At 41.4% G+C, this 14,178-nt stretch overlaps 1 protein-coding gene across 1 annotated transcript in view; it reads right to left on the bottom strand.

The window, feature by feature from the left end:
* Positions 1-14,178, bottom strand: part of LYPD6 (LY6/PLAUR domain containing 6) — a 119,493-nt gene that overhangs the window by 11,575 nt on the left and 93,740 nt on the right. The window contains exons 2-3 of the mRNA XM_045857976.1: positions 12,599-12,791; positions 5,709-5,807 (exon numbers count right to left, since the gene is read on the bottom strand). Of these exons, the coding sequence (XP_045713932.1) occupies positions 5,709-5,807; positions 12,599-12,716 (217 nt within the window). The 5' untranslated portion in view covers positions 12,717-12,791. The remainder of the gene's footprint in view (positions 1-5,708; positions 5,808-12,598; positions 12,792-14,178) is intronic.

Consider the following 14,178-nt stretch of genomic DNA (forward strand, 5'->3'; position numbering starts at 1 on the left):
GTGCACTGGAGCAGGCTAGATGCTCTCAGAGTACAAGGGAGCGGGGGGATCTTGTTAAGGCTGATAGAACATTTGGTTAAAAAATTGCTTGAAAAATTCCAATTAAAGAATAAATCTGAAAATTACAGTGCCAGCTGAGATGAACTAGCTTGTACCATCTTAACAATAAGAACAACAAAAACAATAGAATAAAATTAAAATAGCTGGATAAAATTAAAGCACCCAAAATCTGTGTGAAAGCATAGAACTACTGAGGCAGATAGGATTTGAAGAGTAAGGCACCAGCGAAAGGGAGGATGCACTGAGTGGAGCCTGACATTCTACACCCATTCTCTGTTCTCCGCCTGAGGCACTGCATGGGGAGAAAGGCTGGGGAGCAGAGCAGAGAGCCCTGCTCAGGGGCAGGGGAGCTGGGCGGAGCCTTTGTCAGTCTCAAGGGAGCTGGGAGGCACAAACAGGAATCCAGAGCTAGCAGGGCAGCCAGGAGAAAAGGGAAACTGAGGCTGACAGTCTCCTAGTAGAATTCTAGGTTAGCAGTTATTTTCTTTCAGCACTTTTAGAATGTCATCCCATTAACTTCTAGCTTCTACTGTTTCTATCCATACTGGATGTTGGCAAGGTTGTGCAGCAACTGGCACTTGCAGGCACCGCGGGGGCGAGTGTAAACTAGTACAGCCAGACTGGAAAACTGCTGGCAAAGCCACAGCACACGTGCTGCATAGCCAGGATCCCCACCTCCTGGGCCAGACCTAGCAGAAATGATACATATGTGCACCAGAACACATGTGTGAGAATGCTCATCATATTTAAAAACCGGAAGCACCCCAAATGTCCATCAATAGTAGAAGAGATGAAGTTTCATATATCCATGTAATAATCTACAATTCATCTGTCAGAAAGAATGATTTTGCTGCTCACAGAAACATATATAATGTGGGAAAGAAAGGAGTATGTTCTGTGTGATCACATTTATACAAAGTTCAATGACAATAGTCGCAACTGTGTTACCTTTGGGAGGTGGGTGTAATGACCAGGACTCCAGTGGCCTTCTGGGGTTCAACTGCTTGACGTGGGTGCAAACACACAGTGCGTGCATTTTGTGAAAAGTCAGTGAGCTCTGCACTTGTGATCTAGTCACTTTCTCATATGTATGTTACACTTTAATAAAACCATTTTAACTGCATAAAAAGGAGGAAGTCTGAGACTTCCATTTAGCAATATGACAACATAGAACATCTGAACATCAGCGCATTACACAGCAGAAGGAGTGCTAAATAACACACAACCAAAAGCTTCTGTAAACGTATGAATGAATTCTCCAGAAAGCAAGGGGAATCCCAGGGACCAACACTGCTTTCTCTACCCTGGGATGAGTTGGGGGTGTCAACTCAGGAACAATAAAAGCTGCAAGGCCTGGGGTCCTCCTGGGGTTTAGAGCTATAATAGACACTGTAGAAGGGTAGAAGCCTTGAAGGGCTAATTCTGGGTGTAACGGTGGCTAGAAGAGAAAAAATCCACCCGTGGGTAAAGTAAAACCAAGGGTTGTTTGTCTTACTTTGGGCTCTATCTGAAAAAAATGTCAACAATAAAGAACCCTTCCTAAAAATGTGTGACCATGGGCCTGTCTTCAGTGGAGCTGGGGAGCACATTTATTCTTCCAGTTTATTCCAGATAATGGACATAGCAAGAGTCATCAGGGGACACGCCCAGGTTTTTCTTCACTGTCACAGAAAAACAATGAGCAGCAGAGAAGCTGGAACCAAAAGGATCCATGTCCCTCCATTTCAAGATTTCTCTTGGTCTGATTTTATATCAGCAATCATTTCAAATGAAGAATTTGCCTTAGAGGGAGACATCTGCACTTCATAATTAAAAAGGAACATTACATCCTTGAGCCTTAGGTAGCCTCTATAGAACAGCCTTTTTAAAAACAGTTTTTGACTTGACATTTAATTCCAGAGGCTCCTGAACACTTACATGGTCCCCCTCTCTCAAGGAGCTGTTCACTTGCAGCACAGACAAAAGTCACAGGCAAAAGAACGCATGGATGTGAGCGCATGACATTCAACTCTTGTTTCCCTTTACCAGTTCTTTCAACTGGTCCCTGTATGACACAACCTCAAGATCCTTTCCCACTCTGATTCACAAAGTCAAGTAAATTGCACAGAGTTATAATGATCAGTTGATGAACTTTAGGTTATTGCAAAGGAAGTGCTCAGGGACTAAAGGCTAAACAGAAGTCTAGCAAGTGAAGCGATGTGATCAGCTATGAAGGGCATCTCATATTCTCATGTCTAGGGAGGGAGTGTGGTACTAGGCATCTGTAAGTGCTGGAGGCAACCAAGTCACGGAGGAGGCAGTACTCACATAACACACATTTTGAAAGTTGAAAGTGACAATGAACCTGAGCTAGCTAGGAGGGACGGGCTGATGCCACCACTGCCTGTCACAGTGATTCTAGTTAGGGGAAGCCTTTCTTGATGTTTATTTGACCAAATGATGGTATACAACCAGTCTGTTGAATTTGTAATCAAGCTTTAACTCAGCTGCTAAAATACAGTATGTCTCTACATGGATCATCCATGTGACTGAGTTTAGCTTTCAAACATTCTTGAAATTCAGGTGTTCCCCTAAGCAATTTGGGGCATGGGCTTACCCCATTGAGATAAGATTAAATACTAGCATAAAATGGTTTCTTCACTTTCACCAAGTTATTTTCACATCATGTAATAATTAAAACCTAGTTAAACATGCCATAAAATAAACAAGCAAAAAACCAGGAATGCTGCAGGAAGCTGGCATGCTTTTCCCAGAGCAGCTACTGAGCTGCCCTTGCTAAGCCTGTTGGTAGTCCTATAGCTGCTTCAAACAAACTCATAATAAACAGTAAAAAAACAAATCTAGGATTAATCAGTAGTTTTTAGCAGTTAGACACATTTTATATTTTAATCTAAGAATACTGATGCTATTTTCATTGTTTAAAAACTCTGGAGAAAATCTAGAAGGAAGGATAAATGGCTGATGGGCAGCGGGACCGGTCAGGACATCTGCACTCCTTACCTGACATTCAAGTTCCCACAAAAATAACCTGGCTCCCCCATTTGTTCCCACATTCTCTGATATAAACTGGTTGCTACACCCACTTCAGGCGTCTCCCCGTCCACAGAGCACATTCAGGGAATCGAGTCCCCACGTCTTTGCTCTGAGTGACTTCTGGGAGACACTTCCTCTTCCATCTTCCACCTCCCCTGCCCACTTGTAGGGCTGTTGCCCTCTCCTTAACCCAGGATGCTATCACCGGCCACTGCAGCCCGAAAACAGAAGATCTTCCCTTAAAATCCCACAGCATTTAATTGGGCACTTGCCTTTGTCCCGCTATTTTTGACATTTGATATATTCTGATCTTATCTCCCCAGCTAAACTGCACACTCCTTGAAGGAAGAAACCTGATTCCTATTTTTCACTGCTTAATCCCCCAAAGGGCCTGTGTTCTGCATCACAAACCTCAAGGCAGCACTTTCCATTTATCCCTATAAATTTAAGGACAAGAAGATAAAAGAAGGAGAGGAAAAAGGGGAAAAGAGAAATTGCATAAATGATACTTTTGGGTATCTGTACTTTGGAAAGATAGATTTTGACCTCAAAAGAAACTATAAAGATAGACCTTCCTCAGCCACCTGCTTTTTTCTCCATGACGAGGATACACAGGTACGCCATCAGACTGGGCCAGGGCCTCGTTGCACTGAGGCCCAAAGCCTAAGAGAGCCCCAGTTCACAATGCCTCCTGTTCTTCTCACTATCTCTGTTGAGGCAATGCTGAGAGAAGCGCCATCACACTTCCCATGCAGCAGCTCTGCGTGGAACAGCTAACCTGTCAGCTTTGTCCCAACAGCAACCAGCCCAAAAGTTATTTGCTACACAAGCAAATCATCCTATTTTAGTTCAGAGTCACTGCTGGTTCTTAAATGTCACTCCCTACGAGAACCATGGGGAAACTTTGGAAACTTCTTATGCTCAGCCACACTCTGCACCATTTAAACGTGAGTCCCTGGGAATGATCTAGGCATCAGTGTTTTTAAAATTTGACTGCGTGATTTGAATGTGTTGCCAAGTTTGAGAAGCAGTGGTTTCAGCAGGTCCATCAGCAGCCTACCCAAATGTTCATTCTGTGGTGGAATTCTAGAGAATATGAGCAAGTGACGGCAGAAGGCAACACAGGCGGGACTCATCTCTGACTCCCGGGGTGGCTGCACAGCCAGCTTATGATTAAGCTGGTCTTTAGTGTCTCCATATTTTTTTCCTCCCTGTGCTCTTTCCCTTTAGCATCTCTACCTCAAAGTAAACAAGAGGCATGTAGAGATGACAATACTGTCTTACACTTTTTATAAGTGGGGAGAGGAGCTCCCAGTGGTTCTTGCCCCTGATGTTCATGAGAAGTACATGGGATACGTAAACACACTGTGCAGAGATGCTGGCTCAATTTGTGTAGAGCTGTGGTTCTTAATGTGTGGTCTTGAGCCCAGCCACTTCTGCATCACCTGGGCACTCTCCAGAAACAGTTTCTCAGGCCCCATCTCATACTTCCTGAATCAGAAACTCAGAAGGAGGGAGGGCAAGGGTAGGGGAAGAAATCTGTGTTTTAAGAAGCTCTCCAGGAAATGATGGTCATACTTAAGTGTGAGAACCACTGGTGTGTAGGCAGGGCACAGGTTCCCCTGATTTTGAAAAGGCCCACAGGAGTTACTACTACTGGGCAGTCCAGGTGAGGACTCATGGATTCAACAGTACTGGCTTAGGTGGCTGACACTCTGTCTCTTCACTACAGTTTCCAGCTCTCCCAGGGCCCAGTCCTCCATAACACTCCCTTTCACTGGGGTCCGTATGAGAACTCTTGCATCATGTTAAAAAATAGTAACTTTGGTATGGGTGTGTTCAGTGGTTTTAACTGAATTAGATCAGCAGTGAAGCCCACTTAACTGCTGGCTCAAACCAGTAGTTATTTGTTAATAAAATGCCCATCCCCATCATCTCCCCATCCCATGAACCGATTTTCTTCCAAAAATAGACTCACCAATCAACAGTGACTCAGCAGCCAAATATAACCATCTTTTTAATTCACTCAAATAAAAGAAATATGACCATGAAACATCTACTTCATTTTGAAATGGGCCTTTGGGTCAAAATTTCAGGCTTCAATTGGGCATCCATCTCATCCTTCAAAGAGAACTTCACAGGTCAGGGTTTTTATTTATGCAATGATCACATTTAGAATTCTGGCTTTCATGCAGTCTCAGGATAGAAGCCTCTGGCAAGATATGTAATAAATGGAATCTTTATATGAACATCGATTCATACTTTACAAAAGGAAGTTACTGTGTAAGACTAGTACTTCAAAGAGTAGACAGAGTGGATTATAGGCTGGTTGTTCTCTTCCTGTCCTGCGTGTGACTGGGCCTGGGGGTGAGTATCACTCACTGTTTCTGGAGCTTCACGAGAAAGGGGGCAATCCTATGGATCCATTTAGGACTCTGAGTATCTTCAATTATAAATTATGGGTGTGGTATGAGCAATCTACTATACTAATAGCCTTAGGCAAGAGAAGCAACTGAGACCATAAGCATGCTCCCTTCTACACAAGCATCAAGGTAAACAGGTCCCTGTACTCATGAACAGCTCTGGGGACCCCAGTCCACCTGCTGAGAGTTTACCTCTAGGGCAGTAGATGTCTGGAGCCCATCGGTTGCACTCATAATTGTCTGCTGCCTTTTCACAGGTGAAACACTTAAATCCACCAGGATATGGTGTGGCTGCAAAAAGAAGACCAAGAAAAAAAGATTAATTTTTTAAACTGAGTGTAGAATCCTGCATTGTGAAGTTAGACATTGTAAATTTTAAAAAAGGATTCTCAAAACAGCCTGCTAGTGTTTTTAAAAAGCAAACATACAAGTACCAGATGACTCAGCAACTGCATTCTTGGTTTATCTCTGAGAAATTAAAACTTATATTCACACAAAAGTTTGTACACAAATATTCACACCAACTTGATTTGTAACAGACAGAAACTGGGTTCCGCCCAGACGCCCTTCAGTGGGTGAAAGGGAACAAACCGCGATGCATCCAGACCAGGGACTAGCAGTCAGCACTAACAATGAAATATCAATAAATTAACAACTTGGATGAATTTCCAGGGAATTATGCTGAGTGAAAGAGTCAATCCCAAAAGCTTATATATTATATGTGCTATTTACTCCATGTAACATTTTTAAATGAGAAATTTGAGAAATGGAGGGAAGACAAGTGGCGGCCAGGGTGGGGCGGGAGCAGCAGAGGCAGGTTCAGAGGGAGCGTGGAGTGAGGCCAACGGGAGGAACACTTGTGCTACCGAAACTGCTTAGTGTCTTGATTTGGTTGTAAATACACGAACCTGCATATGCGGTAAAATTACGTAGAACTCGACACACACACATATGCACACAAATGACTCCGAGTAAAACTGGGGACATCTGAATAAAACCAGTCAGTAACCTGGTTGTGATATCAATCCAGTTTTTCAAAATATTCCCATTGGGGGTAACTGGGTAAAGTGTACATGGAATCTTTCTATATTATTTCTTACAACTGCTTATGAATCTACAGTTATCTCAATAAAATTTTCAATTAAAAAAGGCACTCTGAATTTCCAATGATTTAGTTTTATGTGTCAACTTATGTAAACAGGTCAACATGTAAATACAAATATTATATTCAATCATAAAATACTTCCTGATATTTAAGCATTTTGTACCGACAAAGGTGGCAATTTCTTTACTTTAATCTATATTTTTATGTTCTTGGACCTAACATGGTTAAGAATCCCTGCAGGTAGTAAGAAAAAAGAAAGTATCCATTGCTAAAATATACACTGCCTGTGCAGAGGTGATTCTCCTAAGGTGCCTCGCAGGCCCATGTCCAACGTCCATGGGACAGCACGCTGGGGACAGCATGCTGAGGGCATGTGGGGACATGGATGCGCTATTGGCTCCCAGCTCCAGCCCCTCCTCTCCTCACCCCAAGTTGCCTTTTCCTGTCTTCTGGTACTTGCATTCTCTGTCCTCCAGACACTCAGATTCTCTGCCTCGCATTTGTGCTCAGGCAGGTCGGGGTCCCACGACAGTCAATCGCCACGGAGTGCCCGCACACGGGGCCTTGTTAGCATTTAAGGACAAGGATCCACAAGGAATATCCGGCCAGGTTATCTCTGTCCGATCTACTGATGAGCTTTTACTTGCTGCTTAGCTCTAATCATTTGCTTGCTTTGCTGCTTAGAGTTTTGCCTTTCATAAACAGGACATGTGAATGTGTGTGTTTAATTTGTAAAATTACCTGGCCTCTTGGAAAGCTGCAAACACTCAGACACTTCATCTGCAGAAGCCAACTATTCTCTCTTGCAGATGGCTGAGCCTGCATATCACACTGGCGGAAATAATCATCTCAGGGTAAATTGCTTTGCCCACATGGAACCAATTAAGTATGTTATCAAAAATAAATGAAGAGGCAGCAACTTAAGGCCAGAATTATGGGCCAGATATAACTTTGATTTTCACCTTGCCTAGAATAGCTGCCCATCTTTGCACTAGCTTGCAATAGCTCACAGAGCTGACTCTGAAAATAGGCAAGACCAAAAGTTATAAACTGTCATTTAAAAAAGGCAGGTAGCTGGACCTTTTTATGGGCCCATGTGAGAGTTCTATGTTCCTCCAAGTAATTGATAACTCAAATCCATAAACAGAATGAGAGTGAGTACACAGATCATCTTAGAAAACAAGAATGAAAAGCAACTTAGACATCCTAATTCCATTCCATTTCATTCCCAATGAAGAAATTTCACTAGGAGGGAACATCTTTTCCCCATATATAACTATGTGCAACAGAAGTAAACTATTTTATAAAACTACACACAAATAATTTTTATATCTCCACAACCCACTACCTAGAGAGGTGGGTTAATTTAAGTTGAGAGTCTAGTTTGTAAGTTTTTGAAGTAGAATTACCAGAGTAGGAGTTTTAAAAAACAGATCAAACTATTTATCGAAGAATAGCATTTGTCAAAAATGATAATATACACCAAGGTTCATGTCTACAAGCTACCCACAGCATGTCAGCTTGCATGATTAATTCGCTAGAGTATCCAATTTTATCTTTCTGTCACTGAAGCCAGTAAAACTTTTAGCTGGAATGTTGGGTTAATTATTCCTGAGAACTTTCCCATCAAAGAGATAAATTAAGAACTTTGAATGAAGATTGACACTCCAGCCATTCCAAAAATAAACTTTCTGAACCTGGCACTAATGAATTATAGTGTTTTCAAATTTGGATTATTTAATAGACTCTTCAAAATTATCCTTTGCAATACTAGTGACACATTAAATTAAATACTTTCATTTCTTACACAAGTAGGAATGGACTCTGAAATTAGCCCAAAGTATATCAAAATTTAAACAGGAATACAAACTAAAACACTAAGGTAGTATAATGAAGTCTTGTTTCAAATCATTTTATCTCTGAATGTGTTTATCAGCACATATCACCAACAATTAACCAAATTATCTCATTCTCAGTGAGTTTTATTTTTAAATCTACAACTTCATATCTGTGTGTATTCTCAACAGTGATATCCTAATATCTGCTTACATGACCTTGAACTTACATCCTGGCAGACAGTACTTACCAGTGAATAACCAGACCCTTTTCAGTGACAGCTCTCTGCAGACAGACTCAGCTTTAAGTTGATAATTATAGCACAATACCAAGTAATGGTTAAATTCTTCCCTCTGGAAATATTTAGCCAAAAATAAGGTCCACAATTGAACAACTATCTCCAGTAACTTGTTAATTGATACTGCATCTGATAAGTGCCTTTTTTAAAGGACTGGAAAGAGATTTCTAAGAGATGTCCTGTTTTTCCTTTGTTACTTCAAAGCATTAGGGAGCAAGCAGAGTTCCACATTGTTGTGGCCCCAGCTGTGAATAAATCTAATTTGGCTCTTGATCACAGAGTTAATAAGCTTAGGACTCTGTATTTCAGGGCATAAGTCCTTGGTCCCTCAAGAGAAGGTGATTGTAAAGAAAAAAAAGGAAATGCCAAAGTGCCCAGTTACTTCCTGTAACACAATCTGCCCATTAACCCTCATGGTCAGCCACAGCTCAGCCGACCATAATTCAGTTGCAAGGCATCAGAAAGGATTTCGTCTTTGTTTCCTTCTCTTGGAACTTTTGCCTAGACAAGGGCCTTCAGTTACCAAAACCGTGGTGAGAAGAGAATCTTGTTTTAAAATGTATGCTTCTGTGTAGTGCAATCAACGTTTTTTTTTTATCCTTGCCAAATTTAATTTCCATTGTTTCTGGAAACTGGATGCAAACACAAATTTTTTAGAAATCTAATAAATTGACCTACCTCTCAGACCACTTGGCTACAAAATGTTGTCAGTGTAATTTTAATACTGTGGACATATTTTTAATAGAAATGTATTTTCTGCTGCCTTTCTAGAAAGTCCCCCTACTCCCTAAAATGTTTGCAGTGTCTAGAGAATGATTAAAACATTTTGTTGGCTCCCTATCTAGGCACAAGCAAGTGGCCTGTGGGGATATAGTGCTCTGGTCTGCAGGAAAGACTCGGAATATGCAACCAGAGGACAAGTGAGAATCTCAGGACAGATTTATATTGCAAGGAAAGGAATGGAGGCCAAGAAGAGATTGAAGCCATATCACATCTAACAACCAAGTAAGAAGCTCCATTTCCCTTAACACTAACTCCTGTTTAAAGGACGTATTAGGCTTTAGTACTTTACTCATGGGCTGGGAAGAAATTCATCATTTATCACATAAAAAACCCCACAGATTATTGAAAAGGATGTTATTGAGGACAGTGTCTCAAGTTTGGAAGCCATGTTTCTTTCTTTTAAGGGCTTAGAAACTTCAAAGATTTGGGAATTAGAGAGCAAAGGAGATTGGTCATGGGAGGCTGAGCTTTCCCAACCTGGGTTCCAGTCCCACCCCACTTAGCATCTCTGAGGGCTGTTGGGGCCCAGCAGAAACGAGTTTATGTTTGCCTGGTGCGGAACACCTGTATGTCTTCTCACATCTCCAGCATCGCCGCAATTTCTGCCTGGGCACGTTCCCAGCTGTATCTAACTTTCACGGAATCTGGCTCACTCGCTGACCCCAAGAAAGCTGTTTGTGCCTTCATCTACATACTGAGGCAACTATATTAATAATTCAAGATAAAAATATTGTAAGTCCACACTTCCCTCATATATTTTTTATAGTCTATTCTACAGAAACCTGCTCATTTGTAGAGATTGCTCCATCCAAACATGGTCCAGTGGGTGCTGCTCAGGGCAGAGGACCACGACCATTTAAAAAATCAAAGTGTTAAAACAAGCGAATAAACACCAAAAACCTCTGAAATAGAGCACAGCAATGTGAAGTTACCTCTGCTTTAAAATGGGCAGAGTGAATACAATTCTAGCCACGTAGGACCCATTGATGGTAACTTTAACTCAGCAAGAACTTCCAGTACCCTGATCAGTCACAGAGGCTCCAAAACAGCTCAGACCAGACCTGCCGGTGAATTGTCTATGAACCATCCATCTAGCTTAGGAATGGCTTCTTCCATCCATCTCCATGTTTAAAAATCCTACCAGAAACACCACCAATTCTTTCAATATGGTGAATTCCTTTTAATTAAGCTATGGCTTTATTTAATTAACATAGGTCACACAAGCAGAACTTACCTTCAAAGATTTCATTCCGAAATTGACTTTCCAAATAGGGGCCCACTCATCTGGGCATGAATCCCCCAAACTGGTGAGGCAGAAGGTGTGTGTGTGTGTGTGTGTGTGTTATTTATGTTCCCTTAATTCCACTCCCATCAGTTTTCCTTCCCACCCTGTATATAACACAGCCTCAGAGAAAGCCAGGCGTGGGCCTATTATGTGGCCCAGTGACTTCTGAGTCAGTCACTGAAGTAGACAAAGAGTCCACCAGAAGTTGAAAATCTTGGCAATCAAACCTAGAAGACTGAAATCCAGGTGTTGTTCACCAAGTCTAATTTTTAAAAAGCACAAATATTTGGAGAGAAAAAACAAAATGCAATCCTAGAAAACAGAGCAAGTATCAAAATACCTTCTTTTCATGAATTTTACTAAAATAAACAACCCTGCAAAAACAGGCAGCCAGATAAGCTTCCAATACAATTCACCAGCAGGTACAAGACTATACTGAGGAGCGAGTACAGCAGCAATAATCTAAAGAAACTCTTTGCTGTTTGTCAAAAGCATATTTGGTATTGAAAAATTAGAGTAAAGTATTTTCAGCATCCTCAGTTTACCATCTAAGCCAATAACAACAACAGCATAATTGTTTTACCCACGTTAGAAATGTGGAAATTAACATTTTAAAAGATTCCCCTAACATTTATCGGGCATTTACTATTGCTCACATTTAGTGCTAAGTGCTTTGTATGCATTCTTTGAATTAATCTTCCCAGAGTCAGGACATTTATTTCCAGTCAGGAGGCTATGCCGCAGCTGAGCTAGTTGCTGGCCCACGGTTGGGCTAATGGGACTGCCCCTGTGAATTTTCTAGCCCGCCTCTCATCTAAACCAGACCATGCAGAAGTGAAATAGTCTAACTGCGTGATATTAAAGAGTCCTCCACCTTGTAGTTTCTAAGGTCCTCAAGCACAAGGACTAGGTTTTTTTGCTCTTATGTCTTTCATGCCTATCACAATGCCAACACACAGGATACACAAAAAATGCTGATGGAACAGAATATTTCAAAATAGGAATGTACTCAGGACAAATGCTAAAAAGTCAAACCACACACAATATACCCAGCTCTCACCACCACAGGGCCAATCCAGAAGAGAATCCAAACAAAACTAAAATCAGGATAAATAAATACAGAGATGGAGGTGAAAGAGGAAGCAAAAGGGCCTGTGTGATTACAAGTGTGATCCTTAGAACATCAGCAGCAGAAGCACCTGAAATTCTTGCTAAAAGTTAGAAACCACAGGTACAGCCCCAGGCAGCTACGCTGTCAGACACTCAGGCAAAGGAATTGTCGTTCATGTGATTATTATGCTCTCTCCAAGTAATTCTTAAACACGGGAAACTAAAAGGGTTAGAGAACAGGAAATTGTGGAAGATAATTCCACAATTATGCTGAACCTGAGAATGAGAGGCACAGACAGGAAGACCAAGCTATTGTCTTCCCTATAAAGGACTGATCTTCCACAAAAACATTCCTCCTGGGACGTGGAGGGTCACTTTGACAACTGACCGAGGCTGGCACACATCAAAGGGAAGGGGGTTCAGAATCAGAGTGACGGTGCAGGGGATATAGAGACCAAGCCTAATAATTTGCCTGAAAATGAAAAACAAACACCCTATACAAAGGTGATGGTAAAACATAAGGCACGTTTGGTAGCACCTGCACCTCCCAATTAAATCATCAGAGGTTTTCCCTGCACTGAACACTGCCTTCTCCTGGCAATTTTCAACTCATGTCTTAGTTTAAGTCAGGTGACATTTCTATAGCAAAGAGAACAGAGTCTTACTTGAAGGGTGGAGGTAGATAATGTCTTTCACTGTGAAGTCTCGGGACTGTGCCGCTTTCAGACAATCAGCCAGCAGGCTCAGGAGCAGGAGCCAGGCCAGGGCAGGGCCAGGGTCCATGGCAGACCGAGGCGTCACTCATGCAGGGCGCCCCGGAGCGAGGACTTGGGATGGACGACAGGAGGGAACTCGCACCTGAAATATGAAGCAAGATTCATCTCAGTGTCCAGCTCAAAAAAGCCGTGGGAGACTTGGCTGAGGTCCCGTGTTATAGGGATAGCAGGAGAAGGGCTGGGAGCCGAGGGCACGAGGAAGTGAGTAGACACGGAGAGAAACGGTAATTTTAGAGCACTTAGAAAATTCCAGCTCAAATCTCTTCTGAATCAGGTCCCTAAAGCTCCATTGGTAGCAGTCCCCTCTAATACCCAGCAGAGATGGTATCAAGAGAGATTGAATTTTAATGAAATCCAGCTATTTTTGCCAGGAGGCCAGGGGATGGCTGCCAGAATGCAACAATAAATAAGTCAGGTACAAAGCTCAGAAGCATTTCCTTGATGATGGTGAAGGCCAGGTACGAGGGTGAAGCCTCGCTGGGTCATGCTGCCCATGCAAATGACTGCCCGGTGGACTTCCGGATTTGGGAAAAAGAGAAATCTAGGGACATGGGCTTCTTCCAAACCAAAAAGTGCCTTTCTAGCTCAAAATCTCCTTCATGTAAGTAACATCATTGGCCAGGCACTGTTGAAGTCATATATATATATATAAATATAAATATATATGTACTTATAAGTATACATTTTTATTTGTATTTTGTATGTTTTGTATTTGTACTTGTAAATATAAATGTGTGTATATAAATACAATACATAAATTTATATTTATACATATGCTTTATACATATATATATATATATATGTATGTAATCATCTATCAATAAATTATCATCCATTTGGAGGAAACAGAAGTCCAGCAAATAGAAGAGTTGATTTAGACCCAGGCAGCCTGACCGCTGAGACCACATTTTTCAACACTAGATGAAAATGTGTTCTTCTGACAATTGTTTTGTAGAGCATCAACAGACACTGATGAAAAGAGATCAAGGTGTCACCGTAGAACTAAGCAATCACCATTCTATCCTCTGTTCTGATTCTGTCCTTTTCGATGAGAACAAGAGGCAGTCAAACCTTGTACTAGGTTTGAATGGTCCAGCTTCCTTAGAACATAGACATGAGTGTACATCTTATATTCATGGCTCTTTGCCTTGCCAACTTCTTGCTTTCCTGTAGAGTCACATTCTGTTTTCCAAATACCATCATTCTATTGCCCATGCAAGGGTCAACTGAATCATTTTATTTTTAACGTGATAAAAAAACACATGATTTGGACATTTTGTTTACCAATCTTAACACCAATATTCAACAAGCTTTTTGAAATAGCATAACAAGAGGTCTATGTGATCTTATCAACCAGTGTTACCTCAATCCATTTAATATAATAAAAAGGAAATACAAAGTAGCTAACAAAAGTATTCTAAAATTATTTTGTCAAAACAAATAGACCAAGGGTAAATATATTACAAAAA

Source organism: Phyllostomus hastatus, unplaced genomic scaffold (genome assembly GCF_019186645.2).
Source record: "Phyllostomus hastatus isolate PE091 unplaced genomic scaffold, TTU_PhHast_1.1 phas_contig_1, whole genome shotgun sequence".
Taxonomy (NCBI): Eukaryota; Metazoa; Chordata; class Mammalia; order Chiroptera; family Phyllostomidae; genus Phyllostomus; species Phyllostomus hastatus.